General features: G+C 45.9%; 1 protein-coding gene across 1 annotated transcript in view; it reads left to right on the top strand.

The window, feature by feature from the left end:
• The window catches only part of LOC126456865 (chondroitin sulfate N-acetylgalactosaminyltransferase 2-like), a 165,389-nt gene that overhangs the window by 78,799 nt on the left and 58,843 nt on the right, over positions 1-27,747 (top strand). The window contains exons 4-6 of the mRNA XM_050092686.1: positions 937-1,007; positions 1,113-1,291; positions 20,982-21,133. Coding sequence (XP_049948643.1) covers positions 937-1,007; positions 1,113-1,291; positions 20,982-21,133 — 402 coding nt within the window. The remainder of the gene's footprint in view (positions 1-936; positions 1,008-1,112; positions 1,292-20,981; positions 21,134-27,747) is intronic.

Genomic DNA, 27,747 nt, shown 5'->3' with positions numbered 1-27,747 from the left:
GATGGTCGTATGCGTGTTTGGCGCCGTGCAGGTGAGCGCCGCAATCAGGACTGCATACGACCGAGGCACACAGGGCCAACACCCGGCATCATGGTGTGGGGAGCGATCTCCTACACTGGCCGTACACCACTGGTGATCGTCGAGGGGACACTGAATAGTGCACGGTACATCCAAACCGTCATCGAACCCATCGTTCTACCATTCCTAGACCGGCAAGGGAACTTGCTGTTCCAACAGGACAATGCACGTCCGCATGTATCCCGTGCCACCCAACGTGCTCTAGAAGGTGTAAGTCAACTACCCTGGCCAGCAAGATCTCCGGATCTGTCCCCCATTGAGCATGTTTGGGACTGGATGAAGCGTCGTCTCACGCGGTCTGCACGTCCAGCACGAACGCTGGTCCAACTGAGGCGCCAAGTGGAAATGGCATGGCAAGCCGTTCCACAGGACTACATCCAGCATCTCTACGATCGTCTCCATGGGAGAATAGCAGCCTGCATTGCTGCGAAAGGTGGATATACACTGTACTAGTGCCGACATTGTGCATGCTCTGTTGCCTGTGTCTATGTGCCTGTGGTTCTGTCAGTGTGATCATGTGATGTATCTGACCCCAGGAATGTGTCAATAAAGTTTCCCCTTCCTGGGACAATGAATTCACGGTGTTCTTATTTCAATTTCCAGGAGTGTAGAAAACGTATAAAAGACTCTTAATTTGGCTTTTTTAGGTACTTGATACTGTGATATGGGAAGGTACCAATCATGCCCGATGAGGGGGTCCTCGAGAAAATTTTGTTGGGAACCCCTGGTGTACAGAAATCCTAAATAAAACCAACCTGTTGTCAGAAAGAAATGTGTTGCTTTACTCTCGTATCGTTCGCCTCTGGTACTTAGAGTAGAGACGAAGTACCAGCATCGCCCCGCCGTGTGTTGGTGCAGGGTGCAGCTGACGGTGGTGTACTTCGGCGAGGAGGGCCTGGCGGAGGCGCGCGCCGCCATGTCCCGGGCGCTCTCGCTGTCGCTGGCGGCGCGCTCCCCCTCCGCCCCCGCCTCCGCCTCCGCCGGCACCGGCGCGCCGCCGCCGCCCCCGCACCGCCGCCCCCAGCACGGCGAGGAGCCGCTGCGGTTGCTGGCGCTCAACGAGTCCTTCTCCCGCGGCCGCGGCCTGCGGGTGGCCGCCGAGCGCGCCGCCCCCGGCCGCCGCGACGCGCTGCTCTTCATGTGCGACGTCGACGTCGTCTTCAGCGCCCGGTTCCTCGACCGCTGCCGCTGGAACGCCCGGCCGGGGAAGAAGGTAGGCAATAGCTGAATACCACAGGCTGCTCCAGCCCGAGCGCCCGGCTTCGCGCAGTCGGGCACCCGCGGACACAGGTAAACACGGGTGGGATGTGAAGTGAAGTGTCGTATGGCTAGGGCCTCCCGTCGGGTAGACCGTTCGCCTGGTGCAGGTCTTTCGAGTTGACGTCACTTCGGCGAACTGCGTGTCGATGGGGATGAAATAATGATGATTAGGACAACACAACATCCAGTCCCTGAGCGGAGAAAATCTCCGACCCAGCTGGGAATCCTTAGGATTGACATTCTGTCACGCTGACCACTCAGCTACCGGGGGTGGACATACGGGTGGGAAAACAGCTGTGGCACAGGCTCTCAGAAGGCCAGGCCGTACTGCACTGACCCAGTGCTTGAGAGCAGGGGGGACCGAGCAGTTCGGGCATGTTCGAAACACTAGCAATATGGCTGCCTAGCTCCGCCTAGCCGGTGCGCCTCTGTCTTGGCCCATGGGACAGCATTAAAACAGCCTGTAGTTCTGTACGGAACACTACGACATTCACTGGCACACACACACAACAGGGCCGCGTACAGTAGCCAGAGGTCCTTTGGCTGAACCTGTAGTGCGAGGCCCAACTGTACAGATGTTGTGGCAATTCAGGCGAATAAATAGCATTTTTTAACCACAGAAGTTATTCGCTGATGTTTTAACACGTTCCAATCAGGTTGTCCCTTTTTCTTTGCTGTGTTTCCCATATCTCACCCCAACAAGAACAGTGACAGATCTAAAAAATGCAATACTAGAGAAAAATCGACTACAGGATTTTATAAAACTTATACTGAAATAGTATAAGCGTTCTCTAAATTTCAAGCAAGTAATTTTACCAGTAGATTCCATTATAGTGTACACAACAGTGCCGGCCGCTGTGGCTGACCGGTTCTACGCGTTTCAGTCCGGAACCACGCTTTAAGTCCCATAGTGTTTAGAGCCCTTTGAACCATTTACACAACAGTAATATGGACATGCAGTTCTGTTCTCGTTGAATGTGAGGAGCTGTTATCAGGTAATTTTTAATTATTTCTTTGAGTTATGTCACTTTTTTATTTTATAAAAATCTGAAATTGTTTTATTACGAAATGCAAAATTGTAATTTATGAAAATTAATACAGCTGAATAAGGGACATCAAATTCCATTGTCCTTTACCTTTCCTTACGGGTCGTTATAGGGCCCCCACTTTTAGGCGGTGGACGAAAAACGCATTTCACTTCATGCTTCCGCAGAACTCCTGGTGGAAATGCTACCTATGTCAGGTGAAAATGTTTAATTAAAACTTCAATAAGAGAACACTGATAACTTCAAAAGTCAAAGCTTATACAAAACTTGATTCCACCGTAATATCCCTCATATCTAATTCTGACTATTAATATGTGTGAATGTAATACTCTATCCTATTTTTGTTTTAATAATATTGTCAAACAAATTTATATCCTATTTTTCAGCACTTATATCCCCATGTCAAACTGGTTACATCAATATCTACAAACATTATTCGCGTCCACGCAAGAATCCAGGACTCTATGAAGGACGCACGTTTCTATTACCTAACCATGTTTGTGGACGGGCTTCAGCTTAACTTTAGCTACAAAGTGTAAAGTGTCATTTAAATTCGACGTAACGTCGTCATCATGATGTACTCCTCACTTGATGCTCTAGCAGTGATGCCACTGGGCCGTGGAGGGATTGCTGGCGTCGCCTTTTGGAATTCGTGGCGCCACTAGCGCCATCTGTCGTGAGACGTCCCTGTGGTTTGAGGCCACCATACCCCCGGGACTTAAGTCCTAGTGACTTTGATTTGGTTCCGAAGATGAAGGAACCACTTCGTGGCATACGCTTGAGAACTTTTCCAGAGATTCGGCACGCAGTAGACCGCTCTATTCCCATCATCAACGCCTTCCACATCACTGCCAACGCGTTCTACACAACGCTGGTGACTACTTTGAAGGACAGTAACAGGTGCAAACATGTAACTCATTTGTACCGGTTGTGAATAAATAGTAGACACTATTTAAGCTCCAACCGTCGTATTTAATTGTACAGGGATTGAATAAAAATAGGGAAACACCGCAAGAAATGCATTCTTGGACATTAATACAGATGGTAGCCAAGCCTGTGGATTGCGCTGCTGTATTTGACAACGAAAGGCAGTTGTGCAATGTGCTCAGTGCGTTGCGAGTCAGTCGTGGTCAGAAAAGAGTTATATGGAGCTGTGATTGCATTATGTCGGAGCTAAGTGAATTCGGACGCGAGAAAATTGTTTGCACTCGCATGGTGGATACTTTCGTAACCAAGAGAATCGAAGTGTTTTGTGTTTCAAGAGGCTCTGTATCGAAGGTTTATATCGCATACAGAGAAAGCGAATAAACATCACCCGCTGAGTCACATCGCGGACGAAATGTTTTGAGCGATCGTGACAGACAGTCATTGAAGAGGACTGTGACTCAAAATACGAAGACGACAGCTGCAGAGGTCACTGCATAACTGAATGTCGCACTGGCGAACCATGTCGGCACCAAAACAGCACGAAGGGAGCTCAGTAAGCTGGGATCTGCAGGGCGAGATGGAATTTAATACCACACACGAGTGATACAATTGCCCATAATAGGAAAACGTGGTGGCGAAGCCACAAAACCTAGGCTATGGAGCAACGGAAGAAATTCATTTGTTCGGATGAGTATTGTTTCACACTGGTTCTAAATCCTGTCCGAGGTTACGACCCGAGAGTGAAACATGGAAGGGGTTCGGTGATGATTTCGGCAGGATATTGTAGTATTCCCTGGGCCCTTTGGTTAAACTGGCTCTGAGCACTATGGGACATAACTGCAGAGGTCATCAGTCCCCTAGAACTTAGAACTAATTGAACCTAACTAACCTAAGGACATCAAACACATCCATGCCCGAGGCAGGATTCGAACCTGCGACCGTAGCGGTCGCGCGGTTCCAGACTGTAGCGCCTAGAACCGTACGGCCACAGCGGCCGGCCCCTATAGTTACTTTGCAATGTCTCAGTCAAGGATCATGCGACCATATTGGCTCATAAACTCCATCACATGGCACAATGTTTGTTACCTAATGGGGAGGCTGTGTTTCAAGGCGGCGGGGTCGCCGTTCTCAGAGCTCACATCGTTCAGATGGATTTTCTGAGCACAAGAATGAATTGTCAAGTCTCCCCTGGCCCCACAACTACCAGATCTGAACGTTATTGAGCGTTTGTGGTCTATTTTGGAGAGGAAGGTGGATGATCGCCACCTCTCCATCATTGTTATTTAAACTCGCTATTATTTTGCAGGAAGAATGATCTAAGATTTCGTCTAAAACTACACAGGACCTGTTTTTATCGATTTCGACACGACTACGACCTGTTTTGAATCCCATTGCCTTTCCTACACCGTGTGTTGCGTTTCTGCTTGTTCTATATTTTTATCAGCCTCCTGTACCTATTTTGCCAGGAGATATTATACATCACTGATGACGCCTAGTATGAATAGAAAAATAGATTTTGTTAGAAACACCACATACTTTGAGTTGCAAAATACGGATTGCCACACGAAAACGTAAGTAAATGCGAAAATAGGCGCGAAAACATCGCGAAAAACTAAATTACATTCTAGAAGATAGGTTAACTCCCAGCAAAAAAGTTAACTCCCAGCAAAAAACTTTTTTCATCAACATCGTTTGGTTGCAGATGACAAGGTACCTGTAATAATTAACACAAAAGTGATCCGGAAAATTTATGTTCATCAAATGTAAAGGTATTTACAAAAAGACATGATCTGTTGTCTGAATTAAAAATTGCATATAATTTTATAATCACTTAAAACATGTTCACATTGCAGAATAAATAAAAACGAAAACCCACTGATGATGGCACAGTGGTGCCGAAACATGTTTGGGTACTGTGAAAAACGGTGTTTTGCGTAACTGGCGGACCTCATATCCAAAAAATTTTAACTGTAAACACGGCCAATGGAAGGAGCTGCAAATCAAAACGACGGATTTTGTATTATCTACATGATAAACATAACTGACAAACAAAGTGGTTTAATTTTTCTTCACCACAGAAGAACTACTAAAATTTTCAAACGATGACGGAAGTCTTAAATTTAAAATGAAACGTGTCGAAAAAAAATCCCATGACACGTTTGTGGAGAGTACGTCAAAATAAGTGGAGAGCGGCAGTCAGCTGCGCCGGCTGGCGATATACCTCACTCGGCGCGGTGTTGACGCCCTCCCGGCGCTCGTGTTTTGTCGCCTCCCCCCCCCCCCCCCAAGCACTGTGTTGCGTCGCTTCCGGCGCAGCGCGGCGTGTGTCGTCACGCGACATGGCGCCGCTTCCGCCGCGAGGCGCGGCTTGTAACCGGAAATTGGACAGCGCGCCGCGATAGTGTTTTGTCGTGTCCGCAAACAGGCGCCGCGTGACGGTGACGTCACGGCCGGTGATTTGCAGCCGATGGGCGGCGCTACAGCCGCCGCTCTGTGGACGGGCCGGTGGGCCGCGCTGCGCTGCCGGGATGTCAGCCGCTCGTCCCACCCACAGGCGTCCGGAAGCCGACTCTCTCTCTTCTCGCGAGCCGCTGCGTTTGTCACACCCCTAACACTTCGTAGTCGATTCTGTAAACAAAGGTTTCTTCGTCAATGAAATCCAGGTCGCCGTAAACAAACCCTTTTCCTGCATTCCTTGACTTCCGGTAACCGTTCGAGACAGTTACGCACTGTCGTTTAACGAAGGAAATATGGTCTTACCGAGTATCGGGACAGATTTTTGACAGGATTCACGACTTTTTATGGAGCAGCATTCAGTACGTTATTCTCAGCAGTACGAAACTGACAGAAGCAAAGGTAATTACTGAAGTACCTAAGGGGAATATTATGGGGCTATTACTGCACACTGACGTAATAAAAGTCGTTGGATAGCGATATACCAACATACAGATAGCGGTGGCATCGCATACACAAGTTACAAAAGGGCAGTGTGCTGACGAAGCTGTCATTTCTACTCTAGTCATTCATGTGAAAAGGTTTCCGACCTGATTACGGCCCACGACGGGTATTAACAGGTAGTTGGAGCTAGACGCACGCGACATTCCATTTCCAAAACCGTTAGAAAGTTCAATATTCCGAGATCCAAGGCGTGAAGAGTGTGCCGTGAACACCAAATTTCAGGTATTACCTCTCGTCACGGTCAAAGCAGTGGCAGACTGCTTTAAGTTAATGAACGAGAATAGCGGCATTTGAGACGAGTTGTCAGTGCTAACAGACAAACAACATTGCTTGAAAAAACCGCAGAAATCAATGTGAGATGTACGACGAAATTATCCCTTAGAGCAGGCTGTTCCAACCGAGCTCCAGGGAGCCGGAGCGCTCCGGAGCGCTCACTGCGGCAGCTCGGAGCCCGCGTGGAGGGGGAAAGCGAACTCACTGCCCCCTGGCCGCATGAAGCCGTAATAATCCGTGCTCAATGACAGCTATGACTAGCCGCGGGAGCTCTGTACCTCTGTTGGAGGATACCTTTCTATTCATTGAGAGGGATGGTCGACCGCAGTGCTTTGTATGTCATAAAGTATTTAATTCTGCGAAGAGGTACAATATACAGAATTAAATACAGTCAGGTAGAAGGCGTTACACGCAGAGAACTGGTAGCCAGGCTTAAGAACGACATACCAGCAGACGTATGTTTAAAAACGGATTCGTAATACGGAGGGTATCAAAACATGCAACATAGTTCGTGTTCTGTAATGCACCAAGAGGCACTGTGTGCTGAAACAGTAGAGCTAGGTGGCGTAATGAAAGATGTCGTGAAGTGTGTGAATTTTGTGCGTCGTCAAAGGATTCCTGAAAGATGTGGAAGCGGAGTATGGGGATATATCTTACCACAGTACAGTTCGTTGGCTGAGTCGTGGAAAAGTTCTTGATGTTTTCTTTGCCATTAGTGAGGAAATAACCCTTTTCTAGAAGTGAAAGGGGAAGAAATGCGTTGTCTGAAAGATATAAAATGGATATCAGACCTGGCGTTCCTAGCTGACATAACTATGCATCTGAATAATTTAAATCTGTCATTGCAAGGCAAAGGGCAGCTAATCGTTGACATGCACGACCAGATCAAAGTGTTCATGGAAAAGTTACGTTTATTTGAGAGGCAGATGAGTAATGGACATCTAACGTTCTTCAATCATCTTGCTTCTTTAAAACTACCTGAAGGTACTACTTTCGGCGATTACCAAGCAAACTTAAAGCAGCTCATCACGTCGTTTGAAACACGATTCCGAGACCTCACTAGTTTGGAAATGGAACTTAAGGTGTTCAGCACTCCTTTTTCAGTTTCCACCGATGACTTGTCATCGTCACTTCAATTGGAGATCATTGATTTGCAAAATTCAACTTTGTTGAAAGAGAGGTACTACAACACGTTGTATTTGTCACGATGGTAGTGTTCATTACAGAAAAAACATTTCCCAAACTTCACAACAATGCCGCTCAGATCATGTGCATGTTCGGATCTACGTTTTGATGTGAGCAGCTTTTCTGAGCAATGAAAACTGTTACAAAGTAAGGAACGATCGCTTCTTCAGGATGCAACAATGAAGGCCATCCTCCGCATTAACGCTGCGAACACTTTGACGCCTGATATTTCCGATCTTGCAATGAAAACAAAATTTCAAACTGCAGAGGCCCAATAAATGTAGTATGCAATTTCTTGTAAAACATTTGTTTCTTATTTATTTCCTGAAGATCGTATTTCCTGGTGTAGCACGTCACCACGTCTTAGCAGCTAAGAGTGTGAGGTTGTCGATCTTGTAAGACGCAGCTGGCACATCAAAACGCTTGCCTTGCCGCCTGCCTCAGCCAGCCGTGCCACGTGCCGGCGTGCCGGCCCACTTGACTGGTCACAGCGAGCGACACGGCTCCCTGGAGCAGGGAGCGCTCCGCGGCTCACAGCGGAGCCCACGAGCTGGAACAGGCTGCCTTAGAGTATTGAAGTGAAATGTGACTTTAATGGGCTGTGGCAGCAGACGACCGACACGAGTGTCTTCGCTTACTCACAATATCGTCTGCAGCGCCTCTCCTGGTATCGTGACAATATCGGTTGGTCCTAGACAACTAGAAAACCGTGGCCCGGTCATATGAGTCCTGATTTCAGATAGTCCAGACCCCGCGAAGCTTTGGACTCAAATCGTCAAGAAGGTACTGTGCAAGCTGGTAGTGGCTCCGTAATGGTGTGGGCGGTGCTTACATGGAATGGGCTAGGTCGTCTAGTCCAACTGAACCGGACATTGAGTGGAAATGGTTATATTCGGCTTCTTGGACACCATTCGCAGCCATTTATGGACTTAATGGACCCAAACAATGATGGAATTTTTGTAGATGACAATGCGCACCGGGCCACAATTGTTCGCGATTGCTTTGAAGAATATTCCGGACAGTTCGAGCGAATGATATAGCCATCCAGTTCGCCCGACAATAATTCCATAATCGAGAGGTCAGTTCGTGCACAGAAGCCTACTTTCACAATTATGGACGGCTACTGAGGTAGCGTGTTTCAGTATTTCTGCATGGAATTCCGACTAGTTGTTGAGTCCACACCACGTCGAGTTGCTGTGCTACGCCGAGCAAAAGGGGTCCGTCACGATATTATAAGGTACTCCATGACTTAAGTCACCTCATTGTATCGTACAGGGTGATCAGTCGTTAACGCATCTGCTTTTATGATGTACGGCCGGCTGGAGAGCCCGGCTGATGTGACTGCTGGGTGGGTGAGGGAGGCCCACAGTGAATAATAGTACGGTTTACAATGTGAGTTATTTCTAACATACAAAACATAAACACTGTAACAGGAAAGTAAATTACTCACGTATATTGGGCAACGAGATACTGGAACTGCCTCCCTTCGTTATTCAAGCGTTTCTCACATTTGATTAGGAAATTGCATATTACACTCTGTTGTTCCCTCACAGAAATGGCTCTAATTTCTCGACGAATGTTAGGTTTAAGGTACTCTAAAGTGTATGGAGATCATTTGTGCATTGTAGCTTTTTACCCTCCCCTCCCCCCCCCCCCTCCCTTCCGCCCAAGAGATAACAACCGCAGGAGCTGAAATCGGGGGAACGAGGAAATCGTATGTTGTTAGTGATAACTCTGTTTTGAAACATGTCATGAGTTTCCAGTAACGAGAAAATGGCCCTACGTGCTGTCGCAAACTCCTGCTCAAAAGATGCGAAACCACATTCTTACTCAGCAAACTGGCCAAAAAAGACAACAAATTGTTTTCCACATATCTCTCGCTGTTATTTGTTTCTTGAAGAAATAGAGCCTATTATTATCTCACAGCTAATAGCGTACCACACTCCTGGTTTTTGATCATGCATAAGTGCCCTGTGTATAACGTTAGGATTATAACGTTAGGGTTTTCAGAACTCCAGCAATAGTTATTTTGTTCCCCCAATTTCTTCAGGCGAAGATGATGGAGGCGCATTCCGTCGAAACGTTGCTACGAGACGACGACGCTACTCGGCTAACAAACCGTGAAGACTTCATACATGAAATTGGCCGAGAAAGCCTGCACTTACATAACAACTGTCAGTTTCTCCGTCATGCTCCCTATTCCGAATCCATTCACTAAACCGCAACTATTTTGCAGGGTTACCCGGTTTAACGTCTTGCACTGCAGTTACGTCTTAGAGATGTAACTAAAGAGACTTTGTAGCCTTTTTAACATGGCCATAAATGATTCCCATTTGCTGAGAAACACGTCGATCTTCTATCTTCACGATCAGAGGCAAGAACGATTCTCGGGACGTAAGGAAACAGTTTATTTCATGCCAGTAAACACAAGTCCATTTTTAGTGGTAGTGACCGTGGATGAAGGCTAAAATAAGAAACGATAATTGGCTGATGGCCTAATCACATCAAGAACAATAATTTCTGTCTAAATGCCTAGACAACGAAATAATTCTTTGAAGCAGGCCAATTCTAATAGAACAACAGTTCAACTAACTAGTTCTGGCGCGAAGTCCAACATTGGAAAGGCCTGCTTAAATTAGGCTGTCAACATAATTCAGGTATAAAATAAGTGCATCGGCAATGTTTTCTGGAATTAAACATTAATCACTGATAGCGTCCATAGGATGTGAGAGTTTTAGACATTGGTGTAATCAAAGTCAACAAGTGTTAAAATTAGAGATCCAAGCTCTTGATACAGCGTCGTAGGCCACACGTCAATTATTAATGGTCAGGAGTCTTATGTTTCTTCCAGGAGGAAGACTCGGCGGTGTATCGCCGGTGAATTCCGATTCGTCTTCCTGGATGTACCGAAGTAAGCAGCTAATTGTGGAAGAGTGGTAGCTCTCGGCGCCAGGCCTAGCGGTTTACTCGGCGAAGACGGTCTTCTGTGGTTTGCGTGCGGCCGTCAATGGGTTGCCCGTGGCAGAGTATTCTGCGCACTTTTTTCAGTCACGTGTCTATGCGCAATAAACCAGCCCGTATACGTCCCGACCTCTAGCGGCGTATCTGGCGCCTCCTGGTGGCTGCCTTCTTGACGTGCCTGCTTGGCGGTCGACATGTTGTTGTTGTGGTCTTCAGTCCTGAGACTGGATTGATGCAGCTCTACATGCTACTCTATCCTGTGCAAGCTTTTTCATCTCCCAGTACCTACTGCAACCTACATCCTTCTGAATCTGCTTAGTGTATTGATCTCTTGGTCTCCCTCTACGATTTTTACCCTCCACGCTGCCCTCCAATACTAAATTGGTGATCCCTTGATGCCTCAGAACATGTCCTACCAACCGATCCCTTCTTCTGGTCAAGTTGTGCCACAAACTTCTCTTCTCCCCAGTCCTATTCAGTACTTCCTCATTAGTTATGTGATCTACCCATCTAATCTTCAGCATTCTTCTGTAGCACCACATTTCGAAAGCTTCTATTCTCTTCTTGTCCAAACTATTTATCGTCCATGTTTCACTTCCATACATGGCTACACTCCATACAAATACTTTCAGAAATGACTTCCTAACACTTAAATCTACACTCGATGTTAACAAATTTCTCTTCTTCAGAAATGCTTTCCTTGCCATTGCCAGTCTACATTTTATTTCCCCTCTACTTCGACCATCATCAGCTATTTTGCTCCCCAGATAGCAAAACTCCTTTACTACTTTAAGTGTCTCATTTCCTAATCTAATTCCCTCAGCATCACCCGACTTAATTCGACTATATTCCATTATCCATGTTTTGCTTTTGTTGATGTTCATCTTATATCCTCCTTTCAAGACACTGTCCATTCCGTTCAACTGCTCTTCCAAGTCCGTTGCTGTCTCTGATAGAATTACAATGTCATCGGCGAACCTCAAAGTTTTATTTCTTCTCCATGAATTTTAATACCTACTCCGAATTTTCTTTTATTTCCTTTACTGCTTGCTCAATATACAGATTGAACAACATCGGGGAGAGGCTACAACCCTGTCTTACTCCCTTCCCAACCACTGCTTCCCTTTCATGTCCCTCGACTCTTATAAATGCCATCTGCTTTCTGTACAAATTGTAAATAGCCTTTCGCTCCCTGTATTTTACCCCTGACACCTTTAGAATTTGAAAGAGAGTATTCCAGTCTACATTGTCAAAAGTTTCTCTAAGTCTACAAATGCTAGAAACGTAGGTTTCCCTTTCCTTAATCTTACTTCTAAGATAAGTCGTAAGGTCAGTATTGCCTCACGTGTTCCAGTGTTTCTACGGAATCCAAACTGATCTTCCCCGAGGTTGGCTTCCACTAGTTTTTCCATCCGTCTGTAAAGAATTCGTGTTAGTATTTTGCAGCTGTGACTTATTAAACTGATAGTTCGGTAATTTTCACATCTGTCAACACCTGCTTTCTTTGGGATTGGAATCATTATATTCTTCTTCAAGTCTGAGGGTATTTCGCCTGTTTCATACATCTTGCTCACCAGATGGTAGAATTTTGTCAGGACTGGCTCTCCCAAGGCCGTCAGTAGTTCGAATAGAATGTTGTCTACTCCGGGGGCCTTGTTTCGACTCAGGTCTTTCAGTGCTCTGTCAAACTCTTCACGCAGTATCATATCTCCCATTTCGTCTTCATCTACATCCTCTTCCATTTCCATAATATTGTCCTCAAGTACATCGCCCTTGTATAGACCCTCTATATACTCCTTCCACCTTTCTGCTTTCCCTTCTTTGCTTAGAACTGGGTTTCCTTCTCAGCTCTTGATATTCATACAAGTCGTTCTCTTATCTCCAAAGGTCTCTTTAATTTTCCTGTAGGCAGTATCTATCTTACCCCTAGTGAGATAAGCCTCTACATCCTTACATTTGTCCTCTAGCCATCCCTGCTTAGCCATTTTGCACTTCCTGTCGATCTCATTTTTGAGACGTTTGTATTCCTTTTTACCTGCTTCATTTACTGCATTTTTATATTTTCTCCTTTCATCAATTAAATTCAATATTTCTTCTGTTACCCAAGGATTTCTACTAGCCCTCGTCTTTTTACCTACTTGATCCTCTGCTGCCTTCGCTACTTCATCCCTCAAAGCTACCCATTCTTCTTCTACTGTATTTCTTTCCCCCATTCCTGTCAATTGTTCCCTTATGCTCTCCCTGAAACTCTGTACAACCTCTGGTTCTTTCAGCTTATCCAGGTCCCATCTCCTTAAATTCCCACCTTTTTCCAGTTTCTTCAGTTTTAATCTACAGGTCATAACCAATAGATTGTGGTCAGAGTCCACATCTGCCCCTGGAAATGTCTTACAATTTAAAACCTGGTTCCTAAATCTCTGTCTTACCATTATATAATCTATCTGATACCTTTTAGTGTCTCCAGGGTTCTTCCATGTATACAACCTTCATTCATGATTCTTAAACCAAGTGTTAGCTATGATTATGTTGTGCTCTGTGCAAAATTCTACCAGGCGGCTTCCTATTTCATTTCTTAGCCCCAATCCATATTCACCTACTATGTTTCCTTCTCTCCCTTTTCCTACACTCGAATTCCAGTCACCCATGACTATTAAATTTTCGCCTCCCTTCACAATCTGAATAATTTCTTTTATTTCATCATACATTTCTTCAATTTCTTCGTCATCTGAAGAGCTAGTTGGCATATAAACTTGTACTACTGTAGTAGGTGTGGGCTTCGTATCTATCTTGGCCACAATAATGCGTTCACTATGCTGTTTGTAGTAGCTTACCCGCATTCCTATTTTCCTATTCATTATTAAACCTACTCCTGCATTACCCCTATTTGATTTTGTGTTTATAACCCTGTAGTCACCTGACCAGAAGTCTTGTTCCTCCTGCCACCGAACTTCACTAATTCCCACTATATCTAACTTCAACCTATCCATTTCCCTTTTTACATTTTCTAACCTACATGCCCGATTAAGGGATCTGACATTCCACGCTCCGATCCGTAGAACGCCAGTTTTCTTTCTCCTGATAACGACATCCTCTTGAGTAGTCTCCGCCCGGAGATCCGAATGGGAGACTATTTTACCTCCGGAATATTTTACCCAAGAGGACGCCATCATCATTTAATCATACAGTAAAGCTGCATGTCCTCGGGAAAAATTACGGCTGTAGTTTCCCCTTGCTTTCAGCCGTTCGCAGTACCAGCACAGCAAGGCCGTTTTGGTTATTGTTACAAGGCCAGATCAGTCAATCATCCAGACTGTTGCCCTTGCAACTACTGAAAAGGCTGCTGCCCCTCTTCAGGAACCACATGTTTGTCTGGCCTCTCAACAGATACCCGTCCTTTGTGGTTGCACCTACGGTACGGCTATCTGTATCGCTGAGGCATGCAAGCCTCCCCACCAACGGCAAGGTCAATGGATCATGGGGGGGCGGCGACACGCTGACCCCTAATCGGTCCGGGACCCGCCTGACGGATCTGTTGTGCAGGTAGCCTGTGCGCTTAGGCGCTCGGCTGAAAAACTGATTTTCTAGGCCTTTCCAGAGCACGCCCTGTGCAATCCAGATTCCCCCTCTTCTCTAAGGGCATCAGCGCAAGCTCAGCACTCTGGCATGCTGATTAGGGCAGATGCCAACAAAGGACAAGTAATAAAGGTAATTAATGTAGCTTTTTGTGCTCAATAAGGTAGGACCAGCCTCGATATAACGTGGAAACGCCGGAGATATCAGTAACATGCACATTTCATTAGCAAACGAAACATCTGTAGCACGTATCACTGACTGGAAGGTATATGACAGAGCAACACACTGCGATCACTATGTGATAATTATACACGCTGCTACTGCGGTGTAACGACGTATTTAGGTTTGCGTTTGATATATGACCATGTGCAGACTTCGTCACCTACGTCAGTTACAACCCACTTCAAAAATGATTCATATTCTTTTTAAACTGTCATAGAATGGTTCTTGAACGAAACTGTAAAACATCAGTTGAGTCGTGTGCAGAGAATTACATCACTTGGGCCAATTGGTTTTCGTAACTTTTTCGAATTTAAATTTCGTTTGTTTCTCCTCAGAAAATTATATCGACACACGTTATCTTGATCTAATCGATATCAGAATCACACATTAAATAAACTTTTTAGATTCAAAGTTTCGGCCAACGCTGTCTGAATCAATAATCTTGTCAAATATATTATTAATCCGTTCACACAATTCTTCATAAATAAATCTTCAAGACACGTGTTTCAACTTTAGTAACATACACTATTTTATTAGCTTCCTACACATACAGATGTGAACTTGAGCGTTGACAGACAGTGACTAACATCTCAATAAGATTAAGATCTACATGATGTCATTGTTGTACAAAAAGAGTATAAAAATTCATTTTTAATTTTTTAGAAACACGACGCAACAACTCGGTTCCAGGATCTTCTGTTGCTCCTTGGCTGTCGACCCGCGACGTATAGCGGCCAGCAATTTCCTCTCTGGTCGCGGCAACGAAGATGCTGTCCCCGTTCGTTGCGCCGATCTCTCCGTACATGAAACACATAAAAAAATACAAAACTTTTAGATAATTCACATCTATTATAAATAATAAGAAAACACATAAGCAAAACTAAATTAAACTTATAGTCACCTGCAAACTGGGCTGACTTTGGTGGATGGGTGACGCTTAATTTCGTCCCACTACACTACACTCACAAACACATTGACTCAACAACCGCGATTGCCGCTGAACAGGGCAAACTAGCCGACACTAAAAGATATTATAGAAAAATTCCCCTTGCACACCACCTGAGGAAGTATTGATTACAGGGCACACATATTAACTCATCCACTACAGAGAACGCAAATCGCTACAGTCTACAACCCAGTGACATACGTAAACAAAGTATACTGTAGACGACGTAAATAACAAAACTAAGGAAGTATTCGCGAGACAAAAGACGATATTACGAACGAGCAAAGAGAACGCAAGAAAAAGAAATCAGGCTGCAGCAATACCTTGAAGCTAAACGCCGATACAAAGACGAATGACAAAAAAATAAAAGGCAGGACCATTGGGACAGTTTTGTTACGTCCAGCTTACACAATAACGTATGCGGAGAGTCCTTCAAAAAAAAAAAGACTGAGAGAATAAAAACACCAAAGGTAATGTCAACATTAAAGCGAAAAAACGGTACAGTGACGTAGGGCTGGAGATGCTCGACAACCTACTAAAGAAGCTACTATCACACGGTGACCCTACGCGCCACCAACGCTGCCAAACAGACCTAAGGAGACACATGGACATTAATTACATAATTGGTGGAATCACTACTCCTCTCGCTCGTGAGGAGTCTCCGTTGGCAATAATGAAATTTAAGACAGGAAAACTTCAGGCCCAGATGGAATTCGCTTAGAAACCATTAAAACTCCTGCACCACTGATTGTCCCCTATCTGAAGGACTTACTTAATGCCTCTTTACTGCAAGGGAGAATAACCGTCTGCTGGAAGACGGCCAATGCAGTGCTTATCGAAATATCAGCGGACAAGGACTCAACATAACCAAAATCATATAGACCTGTCTACTGAATGTAAGGTGAGGCTAGTCACACAGCTTCTGGATCTCAGTTCACATCAGCATGGGTTCAAGCCAAGCTTTACAGATAACTCACAGCACTCACGTCAAATATGTGGTGGCAATATTAATTGATGTATGTGGCGCTTTTGACAACCTTTGATGGCCTGTGCTATTCTCAAAATTAAGACAAATGCGAATTCCAACAGCTTTATATAAAACCTTCCTCGACTGCTCCAAAGACAGAGTTGTAGAATGGCGATTGAGTCACCAAAGAGCTGTCAAAATGAAAAATAGATAGGGTGCCCACGGTTTCATATATGGACCCATATTCTGGGACATTGCTATTGAGTCGCTGTTAGACAACCTACACAGAGATGATGATAGAGCAATGGGGTAACAGCGCACGCTGATGATTTACTCGTAGTGATAACAGGAAACTCAAGAAGACACTTAGAACAAAAGACTACTCACCTACTCGTAGACATCAATGGATGGGGTAACGGTGTACATACTACTGAAACGTGAACTTAAGAGAAACCCCAGCATCAAGCTAAATGACCTAACCTTGCAACGCAAAAGAGTGACAAGATATCTAGGTTTACACATTGACGACAAACGGAAGTTCTCTGAACGTATCAGACTTACAACAGACAAATCAATTAAAACAATGCATAAATTATCAATAATACAAACAACAAAATTCTGACTAACTACACTCCTGGAAATTGAAATAAGAACACCGTGAATTCATTGTCCCAGGAAGGGGAAACTTTGTTGACACATTCCTGGGGTCAGATACATCACATGATCACACTGACAGAACCACAGGCACATAGACACAGGCAACAGAGCATGCACAATGTCGGCACTAGTACAGTGTATATCCACCTTTCGCAGCAATGCAGGCTGCTATTCTCCCATGGAGACGATCGTAGAGATGCTGGATGTAGTCCTGTGCAACGGCTTGCCATGCCATTTCCACCTGGCGCCTCAGTTGGACCAGCGTTCGTGCTGGACGTGCAGACCGCGTGAGACGACGCTTCATCCAGTCCCAAACATGCTCAATGGGGGACAGATCCGGAGATCTTGCTGGCCAGGGTAGTTGACTTACACCTTCTAGAGCACGTTGGGTGGCACGGGATACATGCGGACGTGCATTGTCCTGTTGGAACAGCAAGTTCCCTTGCCGGTCTAGGAATGGTAGAACGATGGGTTCGATGACGGTTTGGATGTACCGTGCACTATTCAGTGTCCCCTCGACGATCACCAGTGGTGTACGGCCAGTGTAGGAGATCGCTCCCCACACCATGATGCCGGGTGTTGGCCCTGTGTGCCTCGGTCGTATGCAGTCCTGATTGTGGCGCTCACCTGCGCGGCGCCAAACACGCATACGACCATGATTGGCACCAAGGCAGAAGCGACTCTCATCGCTGAAGACGACACGTCTCCATTCGTCCCTCCATTCACGCCTGTCGCGACACCACTGGAGGCGGGCTGCACGATGTTGGGGCGTGAGCGGAAGACGGCCTAACGGTGTGCGGGACCGTAGCCCAGCTTCATGGAGACGGTTGCGAATGGTCCTCGCCGATACCCCAGGAGCAACAGTGTCCCTAATTTGCTGGGAAGTGGCGGTGCGGTCCCCTACGGCACTGAGTAGGACCCTACGGTCTTGGCGTGCATCCGTGCGTCGCTGCGGTCCGGTCCCAGGTCGACGGGCACGTGCACCTTCCGCCGACCACTGGCGACAACATCGATGTACTGTGGAGACCTCACGCCCCACGTGTTGAGCAATTCGGCGGTACGTCCACCCGGCCTCCCGCATGCCCACTATACGCCCTCGCTCAAAGTCCGTCAACTGCACATACGGTTCACGTCCACGCTGTCGCGGCATGCTACCAGTGTTAAAGACTGCGATGGAGCTCCGTATGCCACGGCAAACTGGCTGACACTGACGGCGGCGGCGCACAAATGCTGCGCAGCTAGCGCCATTCGACGGCCAACACCGCGGTTCCTGGTGTGTCCGCTGTGCCGTGCGTGTGATCATTGCTTGTACAGCCCTCTCGCAGTGTCCGGAGCAAGTATGGTGGGTCTGACACACCGGTGTCAATGTGTTCTTTTTTCCATTTCCAGGAGTGTATAAAGACAATACGTACATATCATATCCCAATAATCGTTTCCACAGTATGCCTCGCAGCGAGCGAATGGGCGCATCGACTGAGGCTTGCAGCACATAAAATCATTGTTAGACTTGGCCAGAGAAGAGTTGTGCTCAGAATGTCGGGAGCCTTCGGCACAGTATCGGTGGAGGTACTATGCGTAGTGATGGCGTGTGCCCCTGACATCACCATCGGTCAAAGAGCGGCAGCGTACCGATAGAAGAAAGGCAGCTGCGACAAGGTATTTGATATTACAGGAGACGGCATAACAGAAATGCGCCATCCAAACGGCTCGCGAAATGTCTGGAAGAAAGAATGGGACTCGTCGCGTCTACACCTTTTTCCCAAACACCAAGGAACGAGTGAGGCTGAAACATGTAGATAACGCCTCACGGGCCATGGTCCATATCCAGATCATCTCCATCGGTTTGGTCTCAGGATAACACCCACGTGCGCTTGTGGAGAACTAAGAACTCCTGAACATGTCCCTTTACACTATGACAGACACACACACACACACACACACACACACGACCCCGAACTAACCGTAACAACAAAGAACAACTTTTATGATAGTCAGACGATTGGAACATACTGAATGACATAACCGATAATGTGTCAGTACGTCAAACGAATTATACAAACAAGCACAAACACATACGCAAATAAGGGCAAACACAGAAACACCGGAACAGGATACTTGGAATAATAGAGACACAGACACAAACACAGAAATAGAAATAGATGCTGAAACGGATACAAACAGGGAGATTAATATACAGACGCCGGCCGGTGTGCCCGTGCGGTTAAAGGCGCTTCAGTCTGGAACCGCGTGACCGCTCCGGTCGCAGGTTCGAATCCTGCCTCGGGCATGGATGTGTGTGATGTCCTTAGGTTAGTTAGGTTTAAGTAGTTCTAAGTTCTAGGGGACTGATGACCACAGCAGTTAAGTCCCATAGTGCTCAGAGCCATTTGAACCATTTGAACCAATATACAGACCTAGATGTAAGATAACACTAAATTAAGGAACACAGATATGGATCAACTTTCATTTCAGTATGCGCAGTAATATGTGTAATTTAAATGATATAATTGTTATTAAGCTTAGATAAAATAATATCTGCAATGAAAATGATGCAATTGGTTATTAAATATAGATAAGATTTTACCTTACAGGACAACACAAACACCACGCACAACATGTACAAATAAGGAACCCAAAGACGAACAAATAATGTACCAATTGTGCCCTTGTGTAAAGCACATATGACCTGTGTCAAATGTAATATAAGAGTAATACAACACACCCATGTACACACAAATTTATCAAACAAGTATTAAAGATATCTTGTATGCTACGTCTAATGTGACGGCTCGGTGATTTGCCGAGCCCTCACACCCTGGATAGCTAGGTTAAGAAAAATCTATGTATTTAACTATTTTCTTTTACTTCTCCTTCTTAAATGCAAGATTCACTTAAAGCAGAAACTTGTGCTTCTTTCTAGTGCAGTTGTTATACGAGTAACGAACAACGCCGTTTGCTCTGTTAAAAGAATGCATCTTTTCTTTACGAACTTGCAGCATGCTGGGCATTAAAAATAGGCCCGGAACTTGTTTTATAATGGTTGTAGCCTCGTCATAAGTTTCATTGAGAAGTATTTTTTTTTTTATTTCTTGACGCTGACTAGTTTCGGACACCTGTGTCCATTTTCAAACCATCCGTATCGCGAGTGTGACAGTAGAGACGATAGCTTTCGTGTAATGCCCGTACTACATGGTCTGTCTACTGTTGCTGAGTCGTCCATTGTGCCGCTCTGATCACCCCTTGCAGGGGCAGTTTTTGTACACAGGCCGCCGCTTGTATTGTTACACGGTACGGATGGTTTTAAAAAAGGAAGCAGGTGTCCGAAAGTAGTCACCATCAATAAATACAGAAGTTACTTCTCAGTGCAACTTATGACGGAGCTACAACAATTTACTTAAAGAATGCCACTTGCTGAAGAACATCTAAAAAGATACGGGAAAGCGGAGTTACGTCACGGGCTTTAAGAGGCTCTTATTACAAAATGAACTGACGACGGTGCCCACGTCTCCGTACTGTGAAGAGGGAAATTTGAAATTGATGTGGTGTTCGTTCTTATTTTGTATAAATACGTAACGTTTCCGGACATGGGTTCGTTATCAAAACTTTATCTACTAAGTAACCTCTACAGCCCCTACAACTCTGTTGCAGAAATTGAAACTGTGTAAATGATCCGGGCGTAACAGTAGCCCATCAGTAGATATTCAACTTGACATTGGCCAGTCTTCTGACATTTTACCCGTTTGAGACGATTGGAAGTTCGATAATATTTTATTCAGTTTTAACGCCCAGAGACTGGGCATTCTTGCATTGTAAAACGTGTCTTTATCGATTCCACGTTGAACACAGGCAACTAATCAAGATCTCCCTCGGCTGATGCTTCCATGTTTGAAGACGTATGCATGTGAACTGCTGTGTCTGGTGTTGGCAGGTGTACTACCCGATCGTGTTCAGCCTGTACAACCCGCACGTGGTGTACACCCTGCAGGGCCGGCCGCTGCCCCCGGAGGCGGAGCAGCTCGTCATCTCCAGAGACACCGGCTTCTGGAGGGACTTTGGCTTCGGCATGACCTGCCAGTACAGGTGAGAGAGACAGCACAACCCTGCGCAGACACCCGCCGGCAACCTCTTTTACTCTACAGGCCGCGCCACGGCACTGGTGAATCTCAGGACAGGGATAGAACTGGTGGGGCAGGCTGCCGCACTCCGCTACACCTGTCCAACACATTGTATGTTTGTGACATATCGTTGCTACTCTACAACGTTCTGCTGGTACTCCAAGCTCGCTGCCGACTGCTGCAGCAGACACCTGAGTAGTTTTTGTGTCAGGAGTAGGATCTGTTTTGTTTGAAGTTGTTCAGGTAGAACGCTAAACATTTCGGGAGGCGAGGAAGACGAAAAGGGGGACCACGTGGCACTCGGATTATATTTATGGTACGTGAAGTTTAGAGCTCAAATATCAATTCCACAAAGCAGATCAATGCAAGTATCGAACATTCTCGAGAAAATCGACTTTAAAGTTTTTCGAGCGTCTTTAGTAAATAAAAATATAGTCGCAGGAGAGCTTCTGTAAAGTTTGGAAGGTAGGAGACGAGGTACTGGCAGAAGTAAAGCTGTGAGTACCGGGCGTGAGTCGTGCTTCGGTAGCTCAGATGGTAGAGCACTTGCCCGCGAAAGGCAAAGGTCCCGAGTTCGAGTCTCGGTCGGGCACACAGTTTTAATCTGCCAGGAAGTTTCATATCAGCGCACACTCTGCTGCAGAGTGAAAATCTCATTCTGGAAACATCCCCCAGGCTGTGGCTAAGCCATGTCTCCCCATATCCTTTCTTTCAGGAGTGCTAGTTCTGCAAGGTTCGCAGGAGAGCTTCTGTAAAGTTTGGAAGGTAGGAGACGAGGTACTGGCAGAAGTAAAGCTGTGAGTACCGGGCGTGAGTCGTGCTTCGGTAGCTCAGATGGTAGAGCACTTGCCCGCGAAAGGCAAAGGTCCCGAGTTCGAGTCTCGGTCGGGCACACAGTTTTAATCTGCCAGGAAGTTTCATATCAGCGCACACTCTGCTGCAGAGTGAAAATCTCATTCTGAAAAATATAGTCGCCTTGCAACAGACAGCTTGGCTCTATGGCAGAGTGCTATCCAGCAAAGTGGGCGGCCTGGGTCAGATTTCTGTCTGCTATAAGTTTAAAAGCAGAGGTGCATGTTTTACGAGCAATTCCGTAAAGTCGCTGAATTGCTGGTTCGAGTCTGGTTTAGGTCACTATTTTTCGTCTTTTTCGTTCGTTTCGAATACATTTGTCATTTAAATAGAACGTTCATAAAATATATACTAATTAACATATATCTAATTGTCATTTTTATGAAAATGCACGTCTGTTTATCTCTACTTACATATCACTCACAAAAACCGAGTTTGCATTGCAAATATAAATTCTTAATTTCCGATCTTTTCTTTAAAGGCCCATTTCACACTAGAATTTCCATTAACAGTAAAATTTATAAAGATAAAAATCATTACGAAACAAGTTTTTTATCTTTAAATATTTTACTCTTCATAGTAATTCTAGTAGAAAATGCTCTTTTTTAGTAAATTAACCACGGGCAGCAATGGAACCTGGGATGCCAACATGGCAGACAAGCAGTCTACAACAGCGCCACCCTCCCTTTCCACATCTCGATCTTGCTATGTAGTTTTAAAGTCTCTCATGAAATTTCGAACTGGAGTTTTTCGAGAATTGTTGGTAACTATTTTGTTGCACAGATATTTGAGTTCTGAGCATAAATACAAAACATTTAAAAAAAAATAGTTGCCGTATGGACTTGTAAGTGTTACAGTGATCAGATTTCGTTACTGTCACGTTACAATGCTGGTTTAACTAGTGACATATGTAATCTTATCCAGCTTCTTTTTGACATTGCAGAAGACAGTAAATTGTCCATTTTGTTAATAATCATCTCGGAGCCAATTTCCAGGGCATAGTTATGGCTTTTAGACACAAAGAACATTTTCAGGTGGAGTCTGCAGGTGTGAGTTGATGATTCTCACCAATACGTAGGTTATCGGCCTGCAGGCAGCTTTAGTGATGTACATTATGTAATCAAAAGCATCCGGACATCCCCAAGAACATACTTTTCTCATATTAGGTGCGTTTTGCTGCCAACTACTGCCAGGTACTCTATATAAGCGACCTCGGTAGTCATTAGACATCGTGTGAGAGCAGAACGGGGCTCTAGACTGAACTCACGGACTTCGAACGTGATCTGGTGATTGGGTGTCACTTGTGTCATACGTCTGTATGCGAGATTTCCACACTCCTAAACATCTCTAGGTCCACTGTTTCCGATGTGGTAGCGAAGTGGAAACGTGAAGGGACACGTACAGCACAAAAGCGTATAGGCCGACATCATCTGTTGACTGTCAGAGACAGCCGACAGTTGAAGAGGGTCGTAATGTGTAATAGGCAGACATCTATCCAGACCATCACACACAAAATCCAAACGGCATCAGGATCCACTGCAAGTACAATGACAGGCAGGAGGTTAGAAAACTTGGATTTCATGGTCGAGCGGCTGCTCATAAGCCACACATCACTCCCGTAAATGCGAAACAACGCCTCGCTTGGTGTAAGGAACGTAAAGATTGGACGTTTGAACAGTGGAAAACCGTTGTGTGGAGTGACGAATCACGGTACACAATGTAGGGATCCGATGGCAGGGTGTGGGTACGGCAATTGCCCGGTGAATGTCATCTGCCAGCGTGTGTAGTGCCAACAGTAAAATACGGAGTCGGTGGTGTTATGGTGTGGTTGCGTTTTTCATGGAGGTGGCTTGCACCCCTTGTTGTTTTGCGTGGCACTATCACAGCACAGGCCTACATTGATGCTTTAAGCACCTTCTTGCTTGCTACTGTTGAAGAGCAATTCGGGGATGGCGACTGCATCTTTCAGCACGATCGAGGACCTGTTCATAATGCACGGCCTGTGGCGGAATTGTTAGACTACAATAACATCCCTGTAATGGACTATCATGCACACAGTCCTGATCTGAACCCTATAAAACACATTTAGGATGTTTTGGAACGCCGACATCGTGCCAGGCCTAACAGACCCATATTGATACCTCTCCTCAGTGCAGCACTCCGTGAAGAATGGGCTGCCGTTTCGCAAGAAACCTTCCAGCACCTTTTTGAACGTATGCCTAAAGAGTGTAAGCTGTGATCAAGGCTAAGAGATGGGCCAACACCATATTAAATTCCAGCATTACCGATGGAGGGCGCCACGAACTTGAAAGGCTTTCTCAGTCATGTGCCCGGTTACTTTTGACGACATAGTGTATGTTCAAGCATGCACTTCACACGATTTTCTCATATTTTGTCCAACCCCCGTACGGGTGCGTCCTGAAATCGAATCATCGTTTCATAAAGAGTTTCAGTCCGTCTATAATTCTCTACGGAGCCCACCCTACGTGGACAAGGTGATATTCAGCGTGCAGATACATTCCCTGGATTAAAGGACCGAACGTCCGGTCGTTTTGCAGCCCGCCTCTGTCCAGCGGTCCTACGATGCAAAACAGCTGCACGTGTAGCCAACACGGCGCCCATCTGCGGTGAGTCGATATCACAGGCTGCACCGTATGGCTAACAGAAGTCCGCAGTGTGCGCTAGCGCTGAAAACACGCGGACCTGTCGTGTCCACACTCACCTCGCTTTCTCTTCATCCTCACAAACGCGTAAGCTAACTGGAATTGTGTTGTAGCAAGAGCTCCTCAAACAGCTGTAGTCTGGACGAATTTTAGTAAGGCACTACCGGTTTCCGGGTGTGAAGCACATCGTCACGTTCATCTACATCTACATCTACACTCCGCAAGCTGCCGTACTGTGCATAGCAGAGATTACCCCTGTAACACTGCTAGTCATTTCCATTGCTGTTCCACTCGGAGGTAGAGCAAAGGAAAAATGACTATCTATGTGCTTCCGTATGAGCCCTAACTTCTTGTACCTTATGTTCGTGGCCCTTAAGCTGCAGTAGGATCGTACTGTAATCCGCTTCAATTGCCGGTTCTCTAAATGTTCTCAATAGTGTTTCTCGGGAAAAAAAAGACGTCGCCTTCTCTCCAGGGATTCACATTTGAGATCCTGAAGCATCTCCGTAGCATATTCGAACCTACCAGTAACAAATCTAGCAGCCCGCTGCTGAATGGCTTCAGTGTCTTCCTGTAACGTAACCTGGTGCGGATCCCAGATATTCGAGCAGTACTCAAGAATAGGGCGCACTAACATCCTATATGCGTTCTTCATTAGAGATGAATCACACTTTCCTAAAATGCTCCAAATAAGCCGAAGTCAACCACTCGCCTTCCCTGCCAGAATCCCCCTCATACTCGTTCCATTTCACGCACCTTTGAAACGTTACGCCCAGATATTTAAACGACGTGACTGTCTCAAGCAGGCCTCTACTAATGCTGCATTCGAACGAAACAGGAATTTTTCTTCTGCTCAGCCGCACTAAATTACATTTGGAGCAAGCAGTCATTCATCAGACCATCTAGAAATTCTGTTTAAATCTTCTTGTATGATACTACATTCACTCAACTTGGACACCTTCCGCTACAGAACAGTATCATCAGCAAACGAACGTTGATTGCTGCTCAACCTGTCAGCTAAATGATTTATGTACATATAAAATAACAGCTGTCCTTCGCGGGTTTTCCCGGAATCATAAATCTTAAAAGTCTCCTGGCTTGGTGCCATATGCTAAAATTAACTTGGTGCAATATTTCGGCGATCAAACTGTCCGCCACCTTGAGGAGAACACTGCTGCTGTTGAGTTAAAAAATGTTCAGATGTGTGTGAAGTCTTATGGGACTTAACTGCTGAGGCCATGAGTCCCTAAGCTTGCACGCTACTTAACCTAAATTATCCTAAGGACAAACACACACACCCATGCCCGAGGGAGGACTCGAACCTCCGCCGGGACGAGCCGCACAGTCCATGACTGCAGCGCCCTAGACCTGCTGTTGAGCCCCACTACTGCCGAATCAGCAGCGTTCTCCTGAAGATGCCGGATAGTTTGATCGCCGAAATATTGGATCAAGTTATCTTTAGTATCCCAGGGCAAGCTGCCCTGGCCAGCACATTCTCCAGATCTCTCACCAATTGAAAACGTCTGGTCAATGGTGGCCGAGCAACTGGCTCGTCACAATACGCCAGCCACTACCTTTGATGAACTGTGGTATGGGCAGCTGTACCTGTACACGCCATCCAAGATCTGTTTGACTCAATGCCCAGGCGTATCAAGGCCGTTATTACGGCCAGAGGTGATTGTTCTGGGTACTGATTTCCCAGGATCTATGCACCCAAGTTGAATGAAAATGTAATCACATGTCAGTTCTAGTATAATATATTTGTCCAATGAATACCCGCTTATCATCTGCATTTCTTCTTGGTGTAGCAATTGTAAAGGCCAGTAGTGTACATTTACCCTTATCATCAGTTTAAGTTTCTAGCATTATCACGGAATCAACCTGTATTTTTCCGCCTTTAGAAAAACATGTCATTCATCATTCTAAATAAATATTCTATATTTGTATGATCGTAGAGTCATTTAAGGAAGGCACTGTCCCATAGGCAACACCGTCGAGACGAAACAGTCGCAGGTTATAGATAATACAGTAAAATGTAGAAAATAATAAATAGTAGCAGTAGTAGTAGTAGTAGTAGTAGTGGTAGCAGCAGCGGCAGCAGTAGTTTCGTGACCAGCATTTGTTTGCCGCAGTGAGACGAGAACGGTACACACTTTATTCCACGCAGCCACGCAGTCCCGGTCGCACTGTTTCTAAAACACCCCCAGCCACTGCTGTGCCCGTTGCGAGTGGACGACCGGACCGGACAGTAATTAAAACCCGGCGTCGCGGCGCCACGTGTGGCGGCGTCGGCGTCCTCCAAACGGCGTCGAGGGCTGCTGGGACGCCACAGGGCGCTGGGCGGCCCGTGCTGGGGGGGGGGGGGGGGAGGTGGCGGGACGGATGACCCAATTACAGCGCGACTCCTCGCCCCTCCCCGTTAATTATTCTGCCACAGCGCGCAGCGCCGCGCCGGCCTGCGTCGCTTTTTTTATACTCGCTTTTTTTTTAGCTCACGGCAGGTGGCGCCAGCTACGGGGTGCGCTGCAGGGCTGCCAACCTCACCGCGACACGCCGCTCTCTCCTGCATTTACAATTTAAAGGTCGCCGCTAATTATTTACATCGCTATCCCCACACCAGGCCTCCACAATTTACTGGTCCCCGGTGTTTTTCTGTTTAATAAATACAAAATAAAGGCATCATACGCGCTGGCTCGGCCCAGCCCTGTTAAATTTATCCAGCCTTCCAACGTCTCTCACCTGAACCACCCCTCTCTCTCTCTCTCTCTCTCTCTCTCTCTCTCTCTTCCTTTCTCATTACACACACACACATTTAAATAATGCGTCATATGTAGGTATTGCATTAAGTTACACTATGATGCAGTGCACAGTGAATCAGTAAAGGTAAACGTCTAATTTGTGTTCTACATTTGCTACATTTATCAACCAGAGCGGCCTACTAACCATCCAATTTAAAGCCCACAATTGTAAGAAACTACTAACCAGCTGATGATGGATGGATGGATGGAGAGGGTTGTATGGGTGCACGACGGCAAGGTCTTCATCGCCCGCTCAGATGGGTGTC

The sequence above is a fragment of the Schistocerca serialis genome, chromosome 1, assembly GCF_023864345.2.
Source record: "Schistocerca serialis cubense isolate TAMUIC-IGC-003099 chromosome 1, iqSchSeri2.2, whole genome shotgun sequence".
Classification (NCBI taxonomy): domain Eukaryota; kingdom Metazoa; phylum Arthropoda; class Insecta; order Orthoptera; family Acrididae; genus Schistocerca; species Schistocerca serialis.
This window is presented reverse-complemented; position numbering and strand designations above follow the sequence as displayed.